Source organism: Diabrotica virgifera, chromosome 8 (genome assembly GCF_917563875.1).
Source record: "Diabrotica virgifera virgifera chromosome 8, PGI_DIABVI_V3a".
In the NCBI taxonomy this organism is placed as follows: domain Eukaryota; kingdom Metazoa; phylum Arthropoda; class Insecta; order Coleoptera; family Chrysomelidae; genus Diabrotica; species Diabrotica virgifera.
This window is the reverse complement of record NC_065450.1, coordinates 123,365,082-123,392,612: the sequence shown is the minus strand read 5'-3', so window position 1 is coordinate 123,392,612 and position 27,531 is coordinate 123,365,082. Positions and strand designations below refer to the sequence as shown.

At 36.9% G+C, this 27,531-nt stretch overlaps 2 protein-coding genes across 3 annotated transcripts in view; one reads left to right on the top strand and one right to left on the bottom strand.

The window, feature by feature from the left end:
• LOC126889823 (cold shock domain-containing protein E1) overlaps positions 1–27,531 on the bottom strand; it is a 193,313-nt gene that overhangs the window by 49,814 nt on the left and 115,968 nt on the right. For both annotated transcript variants that reach the window (XM_050658499.1, XM_050658500.1), the window contains exon 9: positions 523–755. In XM_050658499.1, the coding sequence (XP_050514456.1) occupies positions 523–755 (233 nt within the window). The remainder of the gene's footprint in view (positions 1–522; positions 756–27,531) is intronic.
• LOC126889824 (uncharacterized) lies at positions 19,934–25,610 on the top strand. Its single transcript, XM_050658501.1, has 5 exons — positions 19,934–20,565; positions 20,623–21,051; positions 22,093–22,329; positions 23,491–23,809; positions 23,868–25,610. The coding sequence occupies exons 1-5, from the start codon at positions 20,172–20,174 to the stop codon at positions 24,451–24,453; spliced, it is 1,965 nt and encodes a 654-aa protein (XP_050514458.1). The 5' UTR covers positions 19,934–20,171; the 3' UTR covers positions 24,454–25,610.

Below are 27,531 nucleotides of genomic sequence, written 5' to 3'. Positions count from 1 at the left end.
TGGAAGGAAAAATAAACGACAAGCGCAGTGTTGCGCAAATTTAAGGGGGTGGTTTAATATGACTTCCACTCAATTATTCAGGCCATCTATGAATAAAGAATTCCGTACATGTAGATTTCCAATCCACTTAAGAAGAACATATGGAATAAAGAGGTAAAATAAAAAGCACAATGGAAAATGGATATTAAAAACAAGTAAAAACCTGTATTTCTTAGGTTCTACTATAGGCAATCAAACAATGGAAGAGAAAAAAAGAAAACCGGGATGTTGAAAGCCTGTAATAAGATATGGTGCACTATAACTTGTAAGTATTACAAGCTACACTAAAAGAGACAGCAAACTGTTGTTAAATTTGAGTTCGAATAATCAAATGATATACAGTCGAACCCGCTTATTAGAGTACCGGTTATAGGAATATCCCGCTTTATTAATGATAACATTTCTTGATGTATGTTAACCAGACGAAACTTTTAAAACGACTCATAACACTGTACTTCCTTAAAAAATATTTATAATACTTACTTTATCCCCAACTCTTGGAACTTGCTTAACACAGCAATCCTTGGCATAGAATGAAATAGTCTTTTTGATTCCGTTAATGCAGTAACCTATTAATCCGCATTCACTATTTGTTTCTCCAGTCACACTGCTTTGGCTCTTTGTAGGACTTCTGTTGTTCCAATTGCTCAATGGTAAGTCACTTGTTACAATACCCGTAAGCTCATTCTCTATTCTAATTTCAAACTGTACAGTACCTTAAAAAGAAAATGTTGTTAATTAAAGATATTCGTTAATAATACATATTAACAAAACTATAATAAATATAGCTTATAAACAGAAACTGGTAAACGGAATAAAATGGATAACTATACAGAATAAGCCAAATAAAAACGGAACATATGCAGTTAATACAGTGTATCGGAACTACGTTTGAAATAGTCGACTAATATAAAAGTTTGACACACATAAATCATAGCAACTCAACTACCTGTATTCTTTTAGGCTAAGGCTACGGCCAGACAAGCGACAATTTACGTCGCCATAAGAGCAGTAAAATGAAGCGCGAAAATTGGTCACGCGGCGAGTGTAGTGGATGGCCAGACTGAGCTGTAAAATATCGCGAAGCAATATCGAACGGGTCCATCTTCAGCGTCGTGTCGCAAACAAATGGACCTAGGTCCAAATTTGTAGCTCATCTAGCCACAACCACGACCAAAACACTGTATTTACATCTCGCGACACGCCGTAATTTACATCCCCGTCTGGCCATGCTTTTTACTGCAGTTATTGCCGCTTCTATTTACTGCTGTTACAGCGCCGTAAGAGCAGTAAAATGAAGCGGCAGTAAAAAGCATGACCAGATGGGGATGTAAATTACGGCGTGTCGTGAGATGTAATTACAGTGTTTCGGTCATTGTTGTGGTTAGATGAGCTACAAATTTGACCCAGATCCTTCTTACCAGGACCCATTTTCGCGCTTCATTTTACAGCTCTTATTGCGCCGTAAATTGTCGCTTGTCTGGTCGTAGCTTTAGCCTAAAAGGAGACAGGTAGTTGAGTTGCTATGAATTATGTTTGTCAAAATTTTATATTGGTAGACTATTTCAAACGTAGTTCCGATACACTGTATTAACTGCGTATGTTCCGTTTTTATTTGGCTTATTCTGTATTTAACAAAATATATGAAACTGGAAAAATCCTCCAAAGCTGGTGTAAGTCGACTTTCGTAAACACATATTATACAAAAAAAAAATTAAATGCAAAAACATGCGAAGACTACAACAGCACAATTAGGCTAATGAGCAATTTACTTAAAAACGTTTTTAAAAGTGATACACAGTAGAATATAAAATATTATTGTTGTTCTGAAGCTATTTCCTTGTGGCATTTTTATAATTAACGATTTTCAATGGTAAAATTGTGGCTTATTTCCCATTGGAAATAGTTGATTATTATAAAATATTATTATGAAACGTTCGTAGGAGGACGTCACAAATTGAACGAGGAATTCAAAAATGATAGTTAATTTGAAATATGTCAGTGGCGTACTATCTATTTTTCTTTAAAAATTCAGACCATTACCCGTATGCGCGCCAATGATGAATATAAAATGCTTAATCGTATGCGAAAAAATGAACAATAACTACCTCTTAAAACCTGCCAAATTTTATTACAATGTTGCCAGTAGTTTCGGCAAAATAGTAAAAATGTGGAAAATTTTGTTTTCTTCAATGCCCTGTATCCTAAAAATGGATGACTCTACAAAAATTTTTTTATTAAGCAAACCCCAATTATTTTTTAGTTTTTTACCTGTACTAGTGACTGTGTGACCTTTTTTAAACACCCTGTATAAAATTTTACCAAAAGCGAAAAATTGCGGTTTTTTATTTTTAAAAGTACGTTTCACCAATTATAAAAATCTGAAAAAATTCAGGGTGAAACATTATACAAAAATACACGTTATAAATTTTTTTCGTGAGAACGAATGTCTTAGTTATTTTTTATATTCATTTAAAATTTTAAAATCGTCCTAAAATTTGAATTTCCCGCCAAAAAATAAAAAACAAAATTTTTTCGGACAGAACCTCTTGAAACTTACAGCCTAATTAGGCTCTAGGTGGGTCACGTGACCACCTAGGGGGCTAAAAATTTCAGAAAGTGAGTTTCTCTATATGTGCTAAACGTTGACCTATATGCAATTCGAATCGAGTTGAGGGCATTTTTCATCATCTTACCCGGCTAGGCCCTTAGAATTCATTATACAAAAAGAAGTAATCGAGACATTATTTCGAATTATTAATAGAATACTTCTGAATGAAAAAATGAAAAACATGTGTTCAATATTTTTCAAAAATCTATCGTTCGTATGTCGTCGCCGTAAGTATTTTTTAACGCAAACATTCTATTGACAATGATGTAACTTGGTCTTTAAAGTTATTATTTGTTTCTTTTATTTCGATCTAATACTATGAAAACTATAAATTTGTGACTTAGCATCATAAAAATGAATCTAACGATTTCCATTGAAGCAACAAGCATAAGATTACATTTTTCAGGGCAAATTGGGGTAAATTTTGGAGCTCGATAACTTAAATAAAGCGGTTTAACCAATTTTGATCCGCAAACACGCGTTTAAAAGGTACTATAACTTGATAACTCCAAAATTGACGTTTTTGAGATAACTAGTTCACAAGATGTATTTTATTTGCCTCTATATTGTGTAAAAACTTGATAGCTCACTTCAAACGGGTTAAGCATTTATTTATGATTGACAAAAGTTGATAAAACTCAAATGCCACTAATATTCAGTGCTAAAACTTGACAAGATAAGTTATCAAGCTATTATTTAATCGAAATAATCGTGAATGCGACATACACTGAATGCTATAACTAGATAACTCGAGTTATCTAGTTTTAGCACGTGTTTCTCTGAAACCATTGAACTTACCACATAATTGCTATCTGTTTATTCGGTTCATTTTAATGCAAGAATTAGAGAATTGTTAGCAGATCTGGCAACCCCCATGGCAGAGGGCTAATTTTCAACAAAATAATGTTTAAAATATTAGTTGTGTTAAAAAGTTCACTTATATGCGACTTAGCACAACATGCGACATTACCAAATGTTAACATTATGGTAGTGCTAAAAGTTGATAACTTTAATTTTTCATGTTTTTTTCCATATTGGAAAACAAATTTACACCATATTCCTAAATAGATCAGTTGCCAAAAAGTTAAGGAACAACATTTTAGAGCCGCAGAGTGAATTCCATATTTACCAACATCATGGTAGCAGCACAAATATCTTTAAAATCTTTAAACCCGTTTATCTCAAAACTACTAATTTCGAGTTATCAAGTTATAGTATTAAGGCGACGAAGTAGTATCTGATGCAGCCAAGGTCAAATATGATATCTGAAGATATTGGAGGATTTAATGAGTTTGAAATGGATTTTACCCGGAACCCGGGATTTTACCGGAATGGAAACCGTTTTTTTCCATAGGAAATAGATTTGATCCCACTTATGAGCCCTATAACTTAAAAATTCGAATTTCCCAGATATGAAGTATACACTTTTACACGCGTCTGGAGTCCTCCTACACAAACGTTTAGTTTTTGGCGCAATTCGTTGTAGGGCAGTCAATGTGGATATTTGGCTCCGAATTCCATCCTGCTACATCGATTTACTTAATATTTTCAGAGTAGGTAAGGAATAGATCAGGAAACAAAGTCTACCCAATTCCGATATACGCTTTTATCTTGGGGGTGGTTCCCACCCCTTTTCGGGGGTGGAACATTTTTTGGTTAAAATAACCACGGAATTAGCTAGAGAACCTAATTCTAAGCAAAAACAGTTCTATATATTTTTTTGAAAACTCAATACTTTTTGAGTCATTCATGGTTGAAAATTGGCCATTTTCATTGAAAAATTATTATTATTATTAACAGATTTAGCCATACGGCTCACACTCCCTCTAAGGGGAAAATTGACTCATCCCAGATATCTACGGTATCAAAAGGATTGAGCTCTGGTGGGACTCTTTCCATGTTATCGAGCCCTAGGTGACTTGGAATGCAGGTGTATCTCCCAGAAATTTTCGTACGCATCTGGCCGTCGCGAGTAGTACAGCTTTCTGCATGGTCTTATAAAGATGTTCATTCAGACCCAGCTTTTTTATGCTTTCGAGGAGGGTCTTCGGAATGACTCCAGTAGTAGAAATAATAATCGGTATCGTCTGGGTACTTTGCATTCTCCATTGCCTTCGTATTTGAATTTCTAGATCTCTGTATTTGGCGATCTTTTCAGTAAATTTACTACGTAGATTATTGTTGTTAGGTATCGCCACATCAATTAGTGTTGTTTGTCTTGTTAATTTATTAACTAGTACGAGATCTGGTCTATTATGTGCCACTGTTTGGTCTGTGAGCACAGTGCGGTCCCAGTATAGCTTGTAGTTGCCATCCTCAAGCATACTCTCAGGGACGTATTGATAATACGGGAGATGGTCTGTTTGGAGAAGTCCCAGCTTGATAGCTATCTCTTGATGAAGGATTTTTGCTACTGCATCATGCCGTTCCTTGTATTCAGTTGCAGCAAATGCCTGGCAGCCCCCTGTAAGATGTTGGATGGTTTCTTGGGCTTGACATCCATATCGGCATCTGTCGTTTTGAACCTGAGGGTCTTTGATGATATATTTCAGGTAATTTCTGGTTGGTATAACCTGATCCTGAATGGCCAGTAATGAACCCTCCGTTTCAGGGAACATCTTTCCTGATGTCAACCAGTAGTTCGACGCTATATTGTCGACATAGTCTTGGCTGACCTCATTGGGATGTCGCCCGTGCAGAGGTTTACCCATCCAGGCGCGCACTTTTTCGTCCTTAGTAAGGTGGTTAATGCGCATTTCTGGTTCCCTCAGTTTGATCGGTGTTGTGTCATCTACTGCGCAGATAGCGCGATGTAGAGTAGATGTCTCAGCCTGCATCTGAAAATAAGTTCTTAAATTAGCAATTTGTTTATCTAATTGCTCACCTATATCCATAAGTCCTCTTCCTCCTAGATTCCGTGGTAATGTTGTTCTTTCTACTGCACTTTTAGGATGGTGTTTTTGTGCCTTTGTGAGGTGTGTTCGCACTTTTCGCTGAAGAGCTTCTATATCTGTTTTTGTCCACTTAACAATACCAAATGAGTAGCTAAGCGCGGAACATGCGTAGGTGTTTAGTGCCTTAAACAAATTTCTACTGTTAAGGTGTGAGCGAAGCAGCTGTTTTACCCTTCGCATAAACTCAGTAGTTATCTCTGTTTTCATTTGTTTATGGTCAATTTTCCGCGCTTGCTTTACTCCAAGATATTTGTACATATCGTTTTCACCCATGGCCTCGATGTTCTGGCCATTTTGCATATCGAATCCTCCGGGCTGTACTTTTCCTCTGACTATATTTAAAATACGGCACTTGTCTAGTCCGAAGTTCATACTAATATCATTAGAAAAAGTTTCTACAGTTTTTAGCATCTCGTCGAGTTGGTTTCGAGTGGAAGCCATTAATTTCAAATCATCCATGTACAATAAATGATTAAGCTTCGCCACCACATTGTTGTTATTTTTTATGCTAAAACCTGCATCTGTGGAGTTCAATAGCTGAGATAGTGGGTTCATAGCTAGACAGAACCACAGAGGACTCAACGAATCTCCTTGAAACAGGCCCCGGCTGATTGCGATATTTTCAGTTTCGATGTTACTTTCACCAGGTATTTGAAGGTGAATTCTAGTTTTCCACTCTGTCATTATATGTTGTAAAAAGGTCACTATATTATCATCGACTTTATATATTCTCAATATATCTATAAGCCATTCATGGGGCACTGAATCAAAGGCCTTCTTGTAATCAATAAAAGCAGTAAATAGGTTCCTCTTTTTGGAATATGCTTGATTAGAAATGACTGAGTCGATGATAAGTTGTTCTTTGCAGCCCATGGAACCCTTAGCGCATCCTTTCTGTTGAGGCTCTATGATATTGTTCAGCGCACAGTGTTGGTAGATACGCCGGGCTACACAGGATGTGACCAATTTATACAAAGTTGGAAGACAAGTAATTGGGCGGTATTTTGCTGGATCTTGGGTGTTATTTTGATCCTTCGGTATTAAATAAGTGGTTCCCTGAGTTAGGAATGATGGTATATCCTGCGGATTAGAAATAACATAATTAATTAGTGTTGATAAGCATTCATGAGCACTCCAAAACTTCTTGAGCCAAAAGTTTTGAACTCCGTCTGGTCCAGGAGATTTCCAGTTATGAAGCTCTTTGATGATATTTGAGACTTCTTCAGTGGTGAAGGGTTCGTAGAGAGTAGTAGTGTAGTGTTGGCAGTTCTGTGCCGTATCTTCTATCCATCCAGCATTGTTGTTAAGAGCAGCTGGTGTGGAAAGTTGATTTCCCCAAAACTCATGAATTTCTTCTTGGCTTGGATAAGACTTATCGAGATTTTCTACGGTGGAATTGAGTTTTCGATAGAACGCCTTCTCAGCAGTCTCAAAAAGGGCATTGTCGGATTTTCGGTTGTTATTCACTTTGTACCTTCTTAGTCGTCCTGAATAAACTGAGAGTCTTTGTTTTAACGTATCGAGGCACTGTTGGGCTGTGTTGTTTTCTGGATCGTATCTTGAGTGTCTTGCAGTATTCCGTATTATTTCTTCAGCTCTCCTGATGACTCTTGTACTTCTTACACCTCGTATATATTCTGTGACTCGACCAATATCCCTACGCAGCAATTCAATCTTTCCGAGCAGTCTTTTTTCCCAGGGTGCAATTCTGCTACCAGTCCTTCCGTTATTAGAACCCCGTCGTGTTCTGATCTTAATGCCCATTACATTAGCAATTGCTGTTGCTGCACAGTAGATTAGCATGTGCAGATACTCTAATGTGTGGGCTTCTACGACATAATTGGGTAGGACTTCAGTGTTCACAATTTGTAACAGCACACCTAGTCTCTTACAAGAGTTTATTCGTGGTAGCGGTGGTCTGCTAAGTGGGTTTGTTCCATTAAACTCTTGTACAGCACGTGCCATTTCGCTTACTAGTTTATCATGTAGCTCGTTGTTTTCCTGCTCTGTATTGTCAGGTTGAGTTTCTTGTATGGCAAGCTCAGGAATCTGCTCATGCACTTCATTGGGGACTTGATCTTCAATTACAACATCGTTATGAATCTCCCGTTCGACTTCGCTTCTGATGATATTGCGTCTAGTCTCTGGGATAAGGTTGTTTCTTATAATTACCCGGTATTGGTCTGATACTCGTTGCTCCGATACTTGAATATCTGGGTACGTCCTGCAAAATTCGGCATACAGCTGTTGTCGGTAGCCGATTGTTTCTTGACCGAGGTTTGTCACCTTGTAGTAGAAGCGCAAAATGTTCTCATTGATGGACACAGTCCATTTCATGCGCTGCCTCGGTCGTCCCGCTTGAGTGAGCGCCGGCTGATGATCCAGCGCAGCACCTTCGGCGGGTGGAGCTCTTGTTGTTGTTTGGCTCGCTTGTGGTTGTGGTTGTGGTTGGGCTGTAGCTGATTGTATGACAGGGGCCCGCCTCCTCAACACCCTGCCACCGACGTCCCGCATGCTGTCACGTCCAGCGCCGGCTCCAGACGTGCCCTGGCGATCCCCAGGCAGCGATCCTAAACATAAATTATGATTCTCCATTCTCATGGGTGTGCATTTTATACCTACTGCCAGGTGTCAGTTTTTGTTCCACGGCAAGTATCCCTGCTACTCTCTGGGTATTGGCGCTACGAATACCCAGAAAGCATCCCCCATTCGCAGGGGGCCGCGCCTGATAGAAGAACTGACAAAAAACTCCCACAGGAAAGGATATTATTATCCAGATTTAGCCATACGGCTCACACTCCCTCTAAGGGGAAAATTGACTCATCCCAGATACCTACGGTATCAAAAGGATTGAGCTCTGGTGGGACTCTTTCCGTGTTATCGAGCCCTAGGTGACTTGGTATGCAGGTGTATCTCCCAAAAATTTCCGTACACATCTGGCTGTTGCGAGTAGTACTGCTTTCTGCATGGTCTTATAAAGATGTTCATTCAGACCCAGCTTTTTTATGCTTTCGAGGAGGGTCTTCGGAATGACTCCAGTAGTAGACATGATAATCGGTATCGTCTGGGTACTTTGCATTCTCCATTGCCTTCGTATTTGAATTTCTAGATCTCTGTACTTGGCGATCTTTTCAGTGAATTTACTACGTAGATTATTGTTGTTAGGTATCGCCACATCAATTAGTGTTGTTTGTCTTGTTAATTTATTAACTAGTACGAGATCTGGTCTATTGTGTGCCACTGTTTGGTCTGTGAGCACAGTGCGGTCCCAGTATAGCTTGTAGTTGCCATCCTCAAGCATACTCTCAGGGACGTATTGATAATACGGGAGATGGTCCGTTTGGAGAAGTCCCAGCTTGATAGCTATCTCTTGATGAAGGATTTTTCCCACTGCGTCATGCCGTTCCTTGTATTCAGTTGCAGCAAATGCCTGGCAGCCCCCTGTAAGATGTTGGATGGTTTCTTGGGCTTGACATCCATATCGGCATCTGTCGTTTTGAACCTGAGGGTCTTTGATGATATATTTCAGGTAATTTCTCGTTGGTATAACCTGATCCTGAATGGCCAGTAATGAACCTTCCGTTTCAGGGAACATCTTTCCTGATGTCAACCAGTAGTTCGACGCTATATTGTCGACGTAATCTTGGCTGACCTCATTGGGATGCCGCCCGTGCAGAGGTTTACCCATCCAGGCGCGCACTTTTTCGTCCTTGGTAAGGTGGTTTATGCGCATTTCTGGTTCCCTCAGTTTGATCGGTGTTGTGTCATCTACTGCGCAGATAGCGCGATGAAGAGTAGATGTCTCAGCCTGCATCTGAAAATAAGTTCTTAAATTAGCAATTTGTTTATCTAATTGCTCACCTATATCCATAAGTCCTCTTCCTCCTAGATTCCGTGGTAATGTTGTTCTTTCTACTGCACTTTTAGGATGGTGTTTTTGTGCCTTTGTGAGGTGTGTTCGCACTTTTCGCTGAAGAGCATCTATATCTGTTTTTGTCCACTTAACAATACCAAATGAGTAGCTAAGCGCGGAACATGCGTAGGTGTTTAGTGCCTTAAACAAATTTCTACTGTTAAGGTGTGAGCGAAGCAGCTGTTTTACCCTTCGTATAAACTCAGTAGTTATCTCTGTTTTCATTTGTTTATGGTCAATTTTCCGCGCCTGCTTTACTCCAAGATATTTATACATATCGTTTTCACCCATGGCCTCGATGTTCTGGCCATTTTGCATATCGAATCCTCCGGGCTGTACTTTTCCTCTGACTATATTTAAAATACGGCACTTGTCTAGTCCAAAGTGCATACTAATATCATTAGAAAAAGTTTCTACAGTTTTTAGCATCTCGTCGAGTTGGTCTCGAGTGGAAGCCATTAATTTCAAATCATCCATGTACAATAAATGATTAAGCTTCGCCACCACATTGTTGTTATTTTTTATGCTAAAACCTGCATCTGTGGAGTTCAATAGCTGAGATAGTGGGTTCATAGCTAGACAGAACCACAGAGGACTCAACGAATCTCCTTGAAACAGGCCCCGGCTGATTGCGATATTTTCAGTTTCGATGTTACTTTCACCAGGTATTTGAAGGTGAATTCTAGTTTTCCACTCTGTCATTATATGTTGTAAAAAGGTCACTATATTATCATCGACTTTATATATTCTCAATATATCTATAAGCCATTCATGCGGCACTGAATCAAAGGCCTTCTTGTAATCAATAAAAGCAGTAAATAGGTTCCTCTTTTTGGAATATGCTTGATTAGAAATGACTGAGTCGATGATAAGTTGTTCTTTGCAACCCATGGAACCCTTAGCGCATCCTTTCTGTTGAGGCTCTATGATATTGTTCAGAGCACAGTGTTGGTAGATACGCCGGGCTACACAGGATGTGACCAATTTATACAAAGTTGGAAGACAAGTAATTGGGCGGTATTTTGCTGGATCTTGGGTGTTATTTTGATCCTTCGGTATTAAATAAGTGGTTCCCTGAGTTAGGAATGATGGTATATCCTGCGGATTAGAAATAACATGATTAATTAGTGTTGATAAGCATTCATGAGTACTCCAAAACTTCTTGAGCCAAAAGTTTTGAACTCCGTCTGGTCCAGGTGATTTCCAGTTATGAAGCTCTTTGATGATATTTGAGACTTCTTCAGTGGTGAAGGGTTCGTAGAGAGTAGTAGTGTAGTGTTGGCAGTTCTGTGCCGTATCTTCTATCCATCCAGCATTGTTGTTAAGAGAAGCTGGTGTGGAAAGTTGATTTCCCCAAAACTCATGAATTTCTTCTTGGCTTGGGTAAGACTTATCGAGATTGTCTACGGTGGAATTGAGTTTTCGATAGAACGCCTTCTCAGCAGTCTCAAAAAGGGTATTGTCGGATTTTCGGTTGTTACTCACTTTGTACCTTCTTAGTCGTCCTGAATAAACTGAGAGTCTTTGTTTTAATGTATCTAGGCACTGTTGGGCTGTGTTGTTTTCTGGATCGAATCTTGAGTGTCTGGGAGTATTCCGTATTATTTCTTCAGCTCTTCTGATGACTCTTGTACTTCTTACACCTCGTATATATTCTGTGACTTGACCAATATCCCTACGCAGTAATTCAATCTTTCCGAGCAGTCTTTTTTCCCAGGGTGCAATTCTGCTACCAGTCCTTCCGTTATTAGTACCCCGTCGTGTTCTGATCTTAATGCCCATTACATTAGCAATTGCTGTTGCTGCACAGTAGATTAGCATGTGCAGATACTCTAATGTGTGGGCTTCTACGACATAATTGGGTAGGACTTCAGTGTTCACAATTTGTAATAGCACACCTAGTCTCTTACAAGAGTTTATTCGTGGTAGCGGTGGTCTGCTAAGTGGGTTTGTTCCATTAAACTCTTGTACAGCACGTGCCATTTCGCTTACTAGGTTATCATGTAGCTCGTTGTTTTCCTGCTCTGTATTGTCAGGTTGAGTTTCTTGTATGGCAAGCTCAGGAATCTGCTCATGAACTTCATTGGGGACTTGATCTTCAATTACAATATTGTTATGAATCTCCCGTTCGACTTCGCTTCTGATGGTATTGCGTCTAGTCTCTGGGATAAGGTTGTTTCTTATAATTACCCGGTATTGGTCTGATACTCGTTGCTCCGATACTTGAATATCTGGGTACGTCCTGCAAAATTCGGCATACAGCTGTTGTCGGTAGCCGATTGTTTCTTGACCGAGGTTTGTCACCTTGTAGTAGAAGCGCAAAATATTTTCATTAATGGACACAGTCCATTTCATGCGCTGCCTCGGTCGTCCCGCTTGAGTGAGCTCCGGCTGATGATCCAGCGCAGCACCTTCGGCGGGTGGAGCTCTTGTTGTTGTTTGGCTCGCTTGTGGTTGTGGTTGGGCTGTAGCTGATTGTATGACAGGGGCCCGCCTCCTCAACACCCTGCCACCGACGTCCCGCATGCTGTCACGTCCAGCGCCGGCTCCAGACGTGCCCTGGCGATCCCCAGGCAGCGATCCTAAACATAAATTATTATTCTCCATTCTCATGGGTGTGCATTTTATACCTACTGCCAGGTGTCAGTTTTTGTTCCACGGCAAGTATCTCTGCTACTCTCTGGGTATTGGCGCTACGAATACCCAGAAAGCATCCCCCATTCGCAGGGGGCCGCGCCTGATAGAAGAACTGACAAAAAACTCCCACAGGATATTATTATTATCCAGATTTAGCCATACGGCTCACACTCCCTCTAAGGGGAAAATTGACTCATCCCAGATACCTACGGTATCAAAAGGATTGAGCTCTGGTGGGACTCTTTCCGTGTTATCGAGCCCTAGGTGACTTGGAATGGAGGTGTATCTCCCAGAAATTTTCGTACGCATCTGGCCGTCGCGAGTAGTACAGCTTTCTGCATGGTCTTATAAAGATGTTCATTCAGACCCAGCTTTTTTATGCTTTCGAGGAGGGTCTTCGGAATGACTCCAGTAGTAGACACAATAATCGGTATCGTCTGGGTACTTTGCATTCTCCATTGCCTTCGTATTTGAATTTCTAGATCTCTGTACTTGGCGATCTTTTCAGTAAATTTACTACGTAGATTATTGTTGTTAGGTATCGCCACATCAATTAGTGTTGTTTGTCTTGTTAATTTATTAACTAGTACGAGATCTGGTCTATTATGTGCCACTGTTTGGTCTGTGAGCACAGTGCGGTCCCAGTATAGCTTGTAGTTGCCATCCTCAAGCATACTCTCAGGGACGTATTGATAATACGGGAGATGGTCTGTTTGGAGAAGTCCCAGCTTGATAGCTATCTCTTGATGAAGGATTTTTCCCACTGCGTCATGCCGTTCCTTGTATTCAGTTGCAGCAAATGCCTGGCAGCCCCCTGTAAGATGTTGGATGGTTTCTTGGGCTTGACATCCATATCGGCATCTGTCGTTTTGAATCTGAGGGTCTTTGATGATATATTTCAGGTAATTTCTGGTTGGTATAACCTGATCCTGAATGGCCAGTAATGAACCCTCCGTCTCAGGGAACATCTTTCCTGATGTCAACCAGTAGTTCGACGCTATATTGTCGACATAATCTTGGCTGACCTCACTGGGATGTCGCCCGTGCAGAGGTTTACCCATCCAGGCGCGCACTTTTTCGTCCTTAGTACGGTGGTTTATGCGCATTTCTGGTTCCCTCAGTTTGATCGGTGTTGTGTCATCTACTGCGCAGATAGCGCGATGTAGAGTAGATGTCTCAGCCTGCATCTGAAAATAAGTTCTTAAATTAGCAATTTGTTTATCTAATTGCTCACCTATATCCATAAGTCCTCTTCCTCCTAGATTCCGTGGTAATGTTGTTCTTTCTACTGCACTTTTAGGATGGTGTTTTTGTGCCTTTGTGAGGTGTGTTCGTACTTTCCGCTGAAGAGCCTCTATATCTGTTTTTGTCCACTTAATAATACCAAATGAGTAGCTAAGCGCGGAACATGCGTAGGTGTTTAGTGCCTTAAACAAATTTCTACTGTTAAGGTGTGAGCGAAGCAGCTGTTTTACCCTTCGTATAAACTCAGTAGTTATCTCTGTTTTCATTTGTTTATGGTCAATTTTCCTCGCTTGCTTTACTCCAAGATATTTATACATATCGTTTTCACCCATGGCCTCGATGTTCTGGCCATTTTGCATATCGAATCCTCCGGGCTGTACTTTTCCTCTGACTATATTTAAAATACGACACTTATCTAGTCCGAAGTGCATATTAATATCATTAGAAAAAGTTTCTACAGTTTTTAGCATCTCGTCGAGTTGGTTTCGAGTGGAAGCCATTAATTTCAAATCATCCATGTACAATAAATGATTAAGCTTCGCCACCACATTGTTGTTATTTTTGATGCTAAAACCTGCATCTGAGGAGTTCAATAGCTGAGATAGTGGGTTCATGGCTAGACAGAACCACAGAGGACTCAACGAATCTCCTTGAAACAGGCCCCGGCTGATTATGATATTTTCAGTTTCGATGTTACTTTCACCAGGTATTTGAAGGTGAATTCTAGTTTTCCACTCTGTCATTATATGTTGTAAAAAGGTCACTATATTATCATCGACTTTATATATTCTCAAAATATCTATAAGCCATTCATGCGGCACTGAATCAAAGGCCTTCTTGTAATCAATAAAAGCAGTAAATAGATTCCTCTTTTTGGAATATGCTTGATTAGAAATGACTGAGTCGATGATAAGTTGTTCTTTGCAACCCATGGAACCCTTAGCGCATCCTTTCTGTTGAGGCTCTATGATATTGTTCAGAGCACAGTGTTGGTAGATACGCCGGGCTACACAGGATGTGACCAATTTATACAAAGTTGGAAGGCAAGTAATTGGGCGGTATTTTGCTGGATCTTGGGTGTTATTTTGATCCTTCGGTATTAAATAAGTGGTTCCCTGAGTTAGGAATAATGGAATATCCTGCGGATTAGAAATAACATGATTAATTAGTGTTGATAAGCATTCATGAGCACTCGAGAACTTCTTGAGCCAAAAGTTTTGAACTCCGTCTGGTCCAGGAGATTTCCAGTTATGAAGCTCTTTGATGATATTTGAGACTTCTTCAGTGGTGAAGGGTTCGTAGAGAGTAGTAGTGTAGTGTTGGCAGTTCTGTGCCGTATCTTCTATCCATCCAGCATTGTTGTTAAAAGCAGCTGGTGTGGAAAGTTGATTTCCCCAAAACTCATGAATTTCTTCTTGGCTTGGGTAAGACTTATCGAGAATTTCTACGGTGGAATTGAGTTTCCGATAGAACGCCTTCTCAGCAGTCTCAAAAAGGGCATTGTCGGATTTTCGGTTGTTACTCACTTTGTACCTTCTTAGTCGTCCTGAATAAACTGAGAGTCTTTGTTTTAATGTATCCAGGCACTGTTGGGCTGTGTTGTTTTCTGGATCGTATCTTGAGTGTCTTGCAGTATTCCGTATTATTTCTTCAGCTCTCCTGATGACTCTTGTACTTCTTACACCTCGTATATATTCTGTGACTTGACCAATATCCCTACGTAGCAATTCAATCTTTCCGAGCAGTCTTTTTTCCCAGGGTGCAATTCTGTTACCAGTCCTTCCGTTGTTAGTACCCCGTCGTGTTCTGATCTTAACGCCCATTACATTAGCAATTGCTGTTGCTGCACAGTAGATTAGCATGTGCAAATATTCTAATGTGTGGGCTTCTACGACATAATTGGGTAGGACTTCAGTGTTCACAATTTGTAACAGCGCCCCTAGTTTCTTACAAGAGTTTATTCGTGGTAGCGGTGGTCTGCTAAGTGGGTTTGTTCCATTAAACTCATGTACAGCACGTGCCATTTCGCTTACTAGGTTATCATGTAGCTCGTTGTTTTCCTGCTCTGTATTGTCAGGTTGAGTTTCTTGTATGGCAAGCCCAGGAATCTGCTCATGAACTTCATTGGGGACTTGATCTTCAATTACAACATCGTTATGAATCTCCCGTTCGACTTCGCTTCTGATGATATTGCGTTTAGTCTCTGGGATAAGGTTGTTTCTTATAATTATCCGGTATTGGTCTGATACTCGTTGCTCCGATACTTGAATATCTGGGTACGTCCTGCAAAATTCGGCATACAGCTGTTGTCGGTAGCCGATTGTTTCTTGACCGAGGTTTGTCACCTTGTAGTAGAAGCGCAAAATGTTTTCATTAATGGACACAGTCCATTTCATGCGCTGCCTCGGCCGTCCCGCTTGAGTGAGCGCCGGCTGATGATCCAGCGCAGCACCTTCGGCGGGTGGAGCTCTTGTTGTTGTTTGGCTCGCTTGTGGTTGTAGTTGGGCTGTAGCTAATTGTATGACAGGGGCCCGCCTCCTCAACACCCTGCCACCGACGTTATCATTATTATTATTATTATTATTATGTTATTATTATTATTATTATTATTATTATTAACATTCAATAAGAATAGAGGATTAGAATCCTATTATACTCTAAAAGCTAAACAAATTTTGGTACTTAGCTGTTTTACACTTATGCTGATTTACATATAATTAAATTAAAAATACAATCAATTATTATCGAGTCTATTCTTAAAACTATTTGTACTAGGAGCCATAGCGACATAAGCCGGTAATGAATTCCAAGCATAAACAACCCTATTTGATAAAAAGTTTAACCTGATGTTGGTTCTGCAGAGTTCTCTTCTTAGCTTTCTGGGATGGCCTCTTAACCGCTCATCTGTATTTATTGTAAAGAAATTTCTGAGTGAAGAAGTTTCGTAATGAAATGAATTGAATGTTGTAATTAAGTCGCCTCTAAGTCTGCGGGCGGATAATGGAACTAAATCCATGATCCTTAAACGATCTTCATATGAGGGACGCACCAATGAATACGGGATCCGTGTTACTCGTCGCTGTACATTTTCCAGCATATTTACATCACGCTGAAGAACCGGACACCACACTGAATTAGCAAATTCTAATATAGGTCTCACATAAGTTTTATACAATTTTGCTAAGGTTCGACTGTCACAGGACGAAAAAACTTTACTAATAAGATATACCATGCGATTGGCTTTATTACACTGTTGCAACGTTTGAGGAGTCCAGGACAATTGTGAGTCTATTAACACGCCGAGATCGGAGTGACAATCGGTCTTTTTTAAAACGGTGCCGTTAATAAAATAATTTAACCGAGGGTTATTCTTGCCGAGATGAAGAACGACACATTTTTCTATATTAAGCGGTAGCAACCAGTCAGTACACCATCGAGAAATGCTGTCCAAGTCTTTTTGCAAACACTGAGAGTTTATTTTAGGATTGTTGTACAGCTTTGTGTCATCCGCATAAACCGAAAACTTTGATGAAATGATGTATTTTAGCTCCGATGTAAATATATTAAACAGTAGTGGCCCTAAAACAGATCCTTGGGGGACTCCACTTATCACGTCATATAGGGGGCTACTTGAAGACTGTATTCTTACTGAAAATTTTCTTTCACTTAAGAAGGCTGAAATCCAGTTTAACAGTTGCCCGCGAATTCCAATCCTGTTTAATTTTTTCAAAAGCCTTTCCCTTGGAACTTTATCGAAAGCCTTGCTAAAATCTAAGTAGATAATATCAATATCCTGTCCCATATCTACTTCGGCAGTCCAGTCATTTAGGCAACATAACAAGTTGGTAACAACCGATCTTCCACTGGTAAAGCCATGTTGTTCGTTCGGGATTATTTGATGCTGGTTCAAAAATATGTGTAAATTATCCACAATAATTGATTCCATAACTTTGGATATAACTGGAGTGAGACTAACAGGCCTATAATTTTTGGGGTCGAGTTTATCTCCTTTCTTAAAGATTGGTTTCACCCGTGCTTCTTTCCAAATAAGTGGCAGAGTAGCAGAGTGGAATGATTGTTCCATAAGCAAATGGAGTGGATATTTAAGAGCATTTGCACATGATTTCAAGAAAGTAGGAGAAAGATTATCTGGTCCTGGAGATTTGTTGGTGTCAAGTTCTTTAAGTTTTTTAAAAATATCATCAGGAGAAAATTCTACTGAGGTAATAGAACTATGATTTACGGGTTCATAATGTAAGTCTGGGAGCGGGCCATCAGGTTCTAAAGTAAAAGATCCGTAAAAGCTCCTAGCAAAAGTTGTAGCCACTTTCAAATCATCATTTGTAATATCACCTGAGTCTGTTTTTAATTGAGGAACAGAAACTTTTGTGTTTATGGAAGTTCTAATATACTTATAAAACTTCTTTGGATTATTGCTGTCTATAATATTTTTTTCATAGTTTCTCCTAGCATTGCAAATTTTTGTTTTCAATAGATTGGCAACTTTCCTATGCGTAACAAAATCATTCTCCAAACGTGATCTTTGATACTTTTGCCAAAGAGCTTTCTTTCTCTTAATCAGTCTTTGAATATCCCAATTAATCCAGGGTTTAGAAGGAAATGTAGTTATAAGTCTTGAGCTTGTATTCTTTTTTATGATGTTGCTACATTGTTCATGAAAAATATTCCAGTTTTCCTGTACATTTGGTAACGACAGCGCGGAAGCCCAGTCAACCAGTGACACATCATGATTAATACCTCTATAATCAATAAAATATCTTGATGAGTATAGTTTTTTTGGATCAGTAACAAGAATTAACTGCATTTGGAACTGAAGAATTGCATGATCGGATTTAGCAAAAGGGGGATAGTATTCTAGATTGTTTATTAAATCATTATCAGAAGTAATAATTAAATCCAAGATGGAGGGTTGCTGCCCAGAACGGAAACGAGTTGGTTCAGTAACGATTTGTTGGAGATGCGAATCTTGTACAAAATCAAGAAGAAGTCTAGATGAAGCATTTTGAGGTACAGGATGTGGCCATTTTAAATCTCTATGATTGAAGTCACCGGCAATAATTAGGTTTTTGTAAGTTGAAGCTAGAACGGATAAAAAATTAATAAGTTGAACATAATTATTATAAGCAGTATCAGGCGGTCTGTAAACACAGCAAATCGTAAAAGATAAGTGTTTATTATGAAAGAGAAGACATATTGCCTCGAAGCCAGGAATATTGGAAGGTAAAACAGTTACTGTAAATTGAGAAAAAACAGAATCTAACACATAAATGCATACTCCACCTCCAGTCGAAAGCCGGTCGTTGCGGAATATAGTATAACCTTGTACATCTATGATAGAATTAGGTACAATAGGAAAAATGAAAGAATACCCATGAATGAACATATAAAACACGCTGTATTTTCCTGTCACCGTGTCACACAAAAAATTGGCCAGCGCAAGTACATGTAATAATTATTGTTACATGTACTTGCACTGGACAATTTTCTTTGTGACACGCTGACAGGAAAATACAGCGTATTTTATATGTTCGTTCATGGGTATTCTTTCATTTTTCCGACTGTATATGTGGTTTAAGCCAGGATTCTGTTATAAGCATAATAGCAGGCTTCTCTAAATCCATATAAGGAACAAATTCATTGAGTTTTGCCATTAAAGAATCAATATTAGTATAAGATATAGAGAAATTAAGAAAATTTGACTGTTTCAGTTTTTTGATGGTACAATAGAGGGGGTTCCTCTGATGAACTTTATAGTAATATCAGTCTCGCCTTTAGCCTTTCGATCATTTAGCTCCTTTCTCAACTGATCCAAATACTCCATTTGCTTAGGTGTTTTATCATCTCTAATAATAAATTTATCAAAACGGGTTCCCGTTAATGAGTTCTTGCGTTTAAGAATATCCTTTGCAATTGATGCATTGTTAAATGAAAGTTTCATTAATTTTGGTCTATTGGGTGAAGGTTTGCCAATTCTGGTTATGCTAACAGGAATATGTGGGGTTGAATTCCCACACACTACCCCCAAAATATCGGATGCTAATTCTTCATCATGCTTTTTACGTTGATCGATACTGCCTGTACTTTCTGGAGCACCAACAATAATTATATTCTGAGCTCGCACCATCCTCTCAGTTGCCTCCGAAACAACTTCTTCAAAAGTTTGTGGTGACATCTTTTGGTTTGTAATTTGTGTGCTTAGATCATCAAACTTTTTATTTAATTCTGACATTTTAGTTTCAAACTCATTTTTAAAGCCTTCAAAAAAAGATTTTAATTGATCAAGATTACCAATATTTCCTGAACAATTATTACAAAGAATCTTAACGCTTCGTGATTTATTTCTAGTCATTCTAAAGACTACAGTAAACCTAACATCGTGCCCGACCAATCACAGCAAACAAACGATAGTGACACAGAACAGAAGAACCTAACATCGTACCCGACCAATCAGAGCAAACGAACGATAGTGACACAGAACAGAGAGTACTAGAATCTCTACGTTTTGCATTTTGTGAGGTTAATGAGGTTATGACTGTGTGTTGGGGTGTTTGGCGGTTTTATCTGTTTTTAACTTTAGAACTAAACAAATTTCTTTGTTTGGCGGTCGTTTTCCAAATAACACCAAATATTATATCAATTTTACATTTTTTCATTTCCATTTGTTTTTAATTTGTTTAATTATTGTTTAAAAAACTGTTCGTTAGAACACCATAATATTTAATTACCCAAAACTTTGTTTTAGCAAGAAATTATGAATTCATGTACTCCATCAATTTCAACAAACCCTGAAGAAGCTCTCTGCCATATTTGCAGCAAAATATTTAAAACTCGGTCTTCACTAAATCGTCATATCAAAAAAATACATAAAATAGATGAGCCGACTAACAATATGAATCAAAATCACATTATTTGTCCCTTATGTGAGCAAGATACTAATTTTAATAGTCATGAGAAGTTACGAAAACATCTCCAGGACCTTCACCAAGTGAGTATTGAACTTATAACATTTGAATTTTCTAGCAAACAAGAATATGAGACATGGAAAGATATGCAGAAAATTGAGACAAGTTATGTATCTCATAGAACAATTCGTAGAAAGGAACATAAGATAATGTACTATGATTGTAACAGAAGTGACCTACAAGGTAAGACCAATACTTTGTTACTTGCAATAATTAAAACTTATACCTGTCTGTCTTTAGGATATAAACCCAACTATAAAATTAGGACAGAGAAAGCTGGTGGATCAATTAAAATTAAAGGAGTGTGCCCTTCCAGGCTTATTTGCAAACTGAGAGACCAAGGACAAGTTTCCGTCAGTTATTGGAAAACACATGCTGGACATAAAGAAGAATTAAGAACCATGCATCTGTCAAAAGCAGAAGAAAAAATGGTTGTAGAAAAATTGATAGCTGGGGTGCCACCCAGTAGAATTTTAAAAGATTCAAGAAAGTTGGAAACACCACAACTAGATAGACTTGCTGTAATAACAACTCAAGATCTCACAAATTTGTCCACAAAGTATAATATACACAAGAAAAGAGATCAAAATGATATGGTAGCAGCAGCCTTAAAGGTTCAGGAATGGAATGCCAACAACAAGAATTATGCTTTCTTATTCAAGAAAGAAGGTAAACACCAATTTTTTTTGTTATACTTATAGCTAATACAATTATAATTAATCCTATTCCAATCCACAAAATTAAGTTCTATGTGTTGGACTTATTAAAATGCCCAAAATATTTATTGGACAATTTTTTGATATAGTATACAGGGTGGTGAATCGGAAAACGGGCCATAGAAAACTCAATGTAAAATTCTAAACTGTTGAATTCCTGCTTCCCTAATTATGTTACATCAAAAGTCATGAGAAGTTATTTGTAGAGGATTGAAATCTGTATTAAAAACAGAAGTTACAATTGTTCTATGATTTAAACACATTCCAAATTTTGAAAAATTTAATGTATTTACTGCAGTAGGTGTGTGTGGGCATATTAGGCCACAAGTTACTATTTAACTGACAGTGAGCACACTATTGACTGAAGAAAATATCTTTATTATTAATACTTTCTCCTTAACTGAGGGTATCTTATCAACTTTAGTGTGTTCTAAACAATAAATGATAAAATAAATAAAAAAATTGACAGTTCAAATTGTTAATATAATAACTTCATTGTCACCAAATGCAACCTTATATACATTACTGCACTGTATGTGGCTTAACTTTGGCATATTACTCTGAAAATTGTATTATATTTTTATAAAATTTTGAATAATTATTGTTCGTAGAACAATATTAACATTTGTTTTCAATACATAATATTTCAATTCTCTACAAATAGTTTCTTATGACTTTTGATGTAAAATAATTAGGGAAGCAGGAATTCAACAGTTTAGGATTTAACATTGAGTTTCCTATGGCCCCTTTTCCAATTCACCACCCGGTATAAATTTTGCTATTGAATAAACTTAAAAACAACCTGCTAGTTTTCACTATCATAAAATTGTCAGGATGACATGTTCCACAATTAAAATCAAGGTTTGTTCAACTAGACACTGTTCAGCTACATATTAACAAATTTTCATCTTGCTATTAATCAACTTTTTTGTACGCGGGATACAAGCTTATAAATTTTGAATGAACTAAAAATTTGGTGGTTTATTTTTATTAGGAGAAGAGCATGATGTATTGAGAAAAGAAGATTTTGCAGTAGGATTTATGAATGCGGTGATGGAAGAGAAACTACGACAATTCCCGAACATAATTTGTATAGATGGGACACATGGGACAAATCAGAAAGGACTGGATTTGACGATTATGCTAGTGAAAGACGAAAGAAATGCTGGATTTTCTGTTGCGTTCCTGCTATCAAACAGACTGGACCAGCAAATTCAAGAAGTTTTTTTAGGTATGTATTATACAGTGTGTCTGCGTAACTTGGAACCATATGGGAAATTTTTTAATATCAATTTTACGAAAAAAAAGTTATTCTTCATAAAGTGCTCTGCATAGTCTAAAACCTAAGATGCAACCATCAGATATCAAATTTTATCAATAATATACGAGGATGTTCAAAAATATGCATTTTGCTCATGAGTAGTTTCTTTAAAATTTTACAATATCGAAAAGTGTTATTAAGAAAAGTTGTTTGTAATTAAAAATTATGTTATACAATGCATTTACACTCTTCTAATTGAAAAAAAAAATTTTGAAAATTTTCCTCAAATTATGGATACGCAACATTAATTTTTATTTAAAATAACTCCGATATTATTAATTTTGCGACAAAAAGTTATTCTTTATAAAAATGTCTGAATAGTCAAAAAACTAAGATGCAATCATAAGATATAATTTTTTTTCAATTTTATACGAGGTATGTCAAAAAATATAAATTTCGCTCAAGAGTAAAATACCTTTATAGTTCACAATATTTCCACTAGAAGGATGTAATTGCATATTAAAACATAGTTTTTAATTCTAAAAAACTTTTTATAACAAATTTCAATATTGTGAAAAATAAAGATACTTTACTCTTCAGCAAAATTCATATTTTTTGACATACCTCGTATAAAATTGACAAAATTTAATATGTTATAATTGTATCTTAGTTGCTAAATAATGCAGAACTTTTTATAAGGAATAACTTTTTTTTGGCAAAATTAATAATAACGGAGCTATCATAAATAAAAATGATGTTGGTTGTCCGTGATTTGAGGAAAATTAAAACAAAAATTTTCAATTAGAAGAGTGTAAATGCAGATTATAACATAATTTTTAATTACAAACAACTTTTCTCAAGTACAATTTTCGATATTGTGAAATATAAAGGCACTTTACTCTTGAGCGAAATTCATATTTTTTGACATACCTCGTATACTGTTGATAAAATTTTATATCTGATGATTGCGTCTTAGGTTTAAGACTATGCAGAGCACTTTCTAGAGAATTACTTTTATTCATAAAATTGATATTAAAAAAGTTTCCCATATGGTTCCAAGTTACGCAGACACACTGTATAAGTAGTGGCAATTTAGGACTGCTAACTAACGATTATTTTTAAAACCTTTAGATGCCCTCAAGAATAAGATGCAGACAGAAGTTAATGCGGAATATTTCATGAGTGATGATGATCCTAAATATTATAATGCATGGGAGAAGATAATGAGACAACAACCAAGGAGACTATTATGTACGTGGCATGTGGTGAAGAACTGGAACATTAGAGGAAAGAAAAAATTACAGGATCCAACTTTGAAGGCGCAAATGAAAAATGAACTCAGGCAGATTATGCGAGAACCAGATGAAGATAAATTTAAAGAACTATGCGACAAATATGTATCCAAACTAGAAGAGGCAAATGAGATCAAATTTGTCGCTTATCTGAAAAAGTAAATAATTATATGAAATCATACATTTTAAGACACCCTTAAGTATATTTTTTTCTAGGCGTTACTTGGCTGAAGACAGAATACAAATGTGGCCCTATTGTTACAGAAAAAATTCTGGGATTAATACCAACATGGCAATTGAATCACTCAACAATCTACTAAAGACGAATTACCTAAAGAGAAATGCAGCAGTGAGGATTGAAAAGCTATTGGATACAATGGATGAGCTAGTTGAAGCCAAAATGTGGACGAGGATAGTGGATATAATACGACCAAGCGCAAATAATTATCAAGACAGGCTTTCAATAACAGCACACAAACGGGCAGCATCGATGAAAGACAAACTAGAAGAACTGGTTAAGGAGACTGCATATGGCTATTATGAGGTAAAATCCTTTAAAGGTATGAATATATTACGTTATGTAAATTTTAGACAAGTGTGTGAGAGTGAGTGTAAGACATTGTTTTGTAGAGTGTGTAAGATTTGTATTCACCGTTATTGGTGTAGTTGTGATGACTATGTGGTGAGGAATACCTTGTGTCAGCATGTGCACTTGGTAAGAATGTATGAGGAGCGTTTGGGCACTAACTCTGTTGTAGATGATGCTGCAAGGTGTTTAGAAGAAATGTCAACTATCAAATAAAGGCATGAGGAGGAAATTAATGAATTTGTCAGAGGGAAGCTAGAACAGACAAATGTGACCCAGGAAAAAACCAAACGCAGTCTTCAACAGGAATACCTCATTAATGTGTTGAACGGATTAGATGACCAAGGTTTTGCCGAATATATGAGAAAAACTCAAGGAATTCTGGAAGAAGTTAATAATAAGGGAAAGAACATTACGAAGAAGCGAAAAATGGAGACTCAAGAGTATTGTCCTTCAAAAAAAAAGAACTGATTAAACATTTTTTATTAACAATTTTTGTAGCTCACATGCATTTTTGCGTTGTACCTGTATTTATTTTTTATTATAGTTTTATAGACTTATTTACAAGAACATTACTTAATTTAACATTATAAATTTTACTTAATTAGTAATAAATATAGTGAAATTTCTTATGAGATTATATAAATACAGTGTGTCCACAGATGGGGTGCCCAAGAGGAAAAACATTTTTATTTTCAATTTTAGCGAAAAATGTCATTCTTTTTTAAAAGTTTTGCTTGTTCTAAAACCCCATAAAACGAAATAAATTTCAAGTTTTTCAAAACCTGCTTAATTTTGTGTAAATCCCTATAAATTTTTGCACTAAGTTCGAAATCTTAACAATAATCTAGTGTTGCTAAGCTACAATGTAGCTGAATAACTGTCAACTCCGATAAATAATTTGCGAATTGTCATTCTTTTTCGATGAGATAACGTTAACCATCCAACAAAGAATTTATAGATATTGTAATGTGTTATGGAATTGGAGCTGTTTCGTACCGACATGCGATTGAAATTTTCAATGAAAAATATCGAGATGTACTCGTTACACGGAATGGATTGAAGAAAGTGATAAAGAAATTCAATGAGACGGGATCTGTTGGAAACAGAAAAAGATCGAAAACAACATATAATGAGGATGATGACACAGCTACTGCCCTAGCTATGTAGTCAGTAAGGGAAAATCCAAAGTTAAGTATACGAAAAGAGTCACAAAGAGTAAAAAAAGTCACAGAAAATATTCGAGCAAAACAACATTAATTCCTTTAAACCAAAATTTATTCACACCTTACAATATTGTGATTATGACATGAGGCTTGACTTTTGTGCAATCATTGGTGAAAAACTTATACCACTACCCGCTTCTTTCACTACAATATCACTACAATATAAGTCTTTGTTGAACGCTTAACATTGTCGAAAAAAATGACAATTCACAAATTATTTACCGAAGTTGACAGTTACTAAGCTACATTGTAGCTTAGCAACACTAGATTATTGTTACGATTTCGAACTTAGTGCCAAAATTTATAGGGATTTATATAAAATTGGCTACAAACTTAAGCAGGTTTTGAAAAACTTGTAATTTTATTTCGTTTTATGGGGTTTTAGAACAAGCAAAACTTTTTATCAAGAATGACATTTTTTGCTAAAATTGAAAATAAAAGTTTTTTATCTTGGGTACCCCATCCGTGGCACACTGTATGTATGTTACTTAGGTTAGATCTGAATTTTAAATTGTATTGATGTTAAGTAATGATGTAATTTGATGACTTTTATATGAGTTGTATTTTTAAATCTGGATGTACTGGGCCCTATAGGCGAGGTTTAGAGGGGTTTGACTTTCGCCATTGCACCAATAAGGGCGCCCCCTCCTTCCAGATTTTTAATAAAGAAATTTTAAACAGCTATTTAGTGTTTTATTTGGTTTGCAATAGTTATTTCAAGTAAACATTTGCTTAATTTTGTTCAGATAATTGTGCATGCTAAAATATGCTTTTATTATCATACGTTTATGGTGTAACGTAATAGAATTTAGTATAAGGTTCTAGAAATAGAAGTGGATAAAAATCAATTTGGACTTATGCAAGGCAGGTCCTTAATGGAAAAATTATAAGTGAACGCGAAAGCCTTACACATAGATTTATTTATCTTGAGAAGCATTTTAGTTGGGAATAAACCACAATTTTATTTTGAAATTAAGTTTATTTGACGTTTCAAGTTCACTTCAGAAACCAAAATATCAAATAAACTTAATTTCAAAGTAAAATTTGTTGCTTATTCCCAATTAAAATAGTAAATTGCATTAAGATGCCACTAGAAAATAGCTTCAGAACGATATTGAGAAGGCATGTGACAAATTGATCAGAAACCTATCTACTGTGGTGGACATTAAATTAGAAATGAGTGGCGGCTCTGAATAGGTGAGAGTGGTGAAAAACATATATATGGGAGGGTTAGAACAAATGCAGGAGAAACTGACAATTTTTTGTGAAAGTTAGGATTCATCTGGGTTCCGTGTTAAGCCTTTATTTATTCTCATTTCTGGATCAGATAACAGCTGAACTTCAAGAGGGTTGTGTTGCTAGAGAATTCTCAGAGATAAGTGGGGGAAAGACTAGAGCAATGGAGACACACGCTTGAAGAAAAAGGACTAACAAGGACAAAAACAGAATATTCTTTCAAAGATGGCATTCCAAATGCGGATAGAGTAGTTATTGTTCGTCCGCTATAACTTTTCCCATGCGTCATGATCCATTTTCAAACAAATTAAGTCAAAACATAAAGTGAAACGTACGTCGATGTTTGTAGTATACAGTATAAAAATGTATATACACATCGACGTTCGTTTCACTTTATGTTTTGACTTCATTTCTTTGAAAATGAATCGTGACGCATGGGAAAAGTTATAGCGGACGAACAATATCTTCGATAGCCAAAAATTCACAAAAGATAGTTTAAACCCCACGTGGGGAAAGAATAATTAAGATTAAAGTTCTAGGAATAATATAAGTAATATGAGAATTAAAAAATTACCTAATCCAAAAATTAAAGCAATAATACCTGGACATAATAAAAACGGCAAAAAGGAAAAATATTTACACTTTTAATAAAACTGTAAGACAGCTTTAACCTAAAATGCGAATATCCATTTATTACCAGTACACAATTTAAATTTTAATAAATATAAAACCCGCCAAATTTTAAATTAAAGACAGACCCACCGACCAATCACAGAAAACCTAGTCATTCTACTACTTTCTGTTCTGTGTCACTATCATTCGTTTGCTGTGA

Coding starts and splice junctions, on each gene's coding strand:
- LOC126889824 (XM_050658501.1), top strand. CDS start 20,172: ATGAATTCATGTACTCCATCAATTTCAACAAACCCTGAAGAAGCTCTC. Junction 21,052..22,092: donor TTTCTTATTCAAGAAAGAAG/GTAAACACCAAT, acceptor TATTTTTATTAG/GAGAAGAGCATGATGTATTG. Junction 23,810..23,867: donor TTTGTCGCTTATCTGAAAAA/GTAAATAATTAT, acceptor ATTTTTTTCTAG/GCGTTACTTGGCTGAAGACA.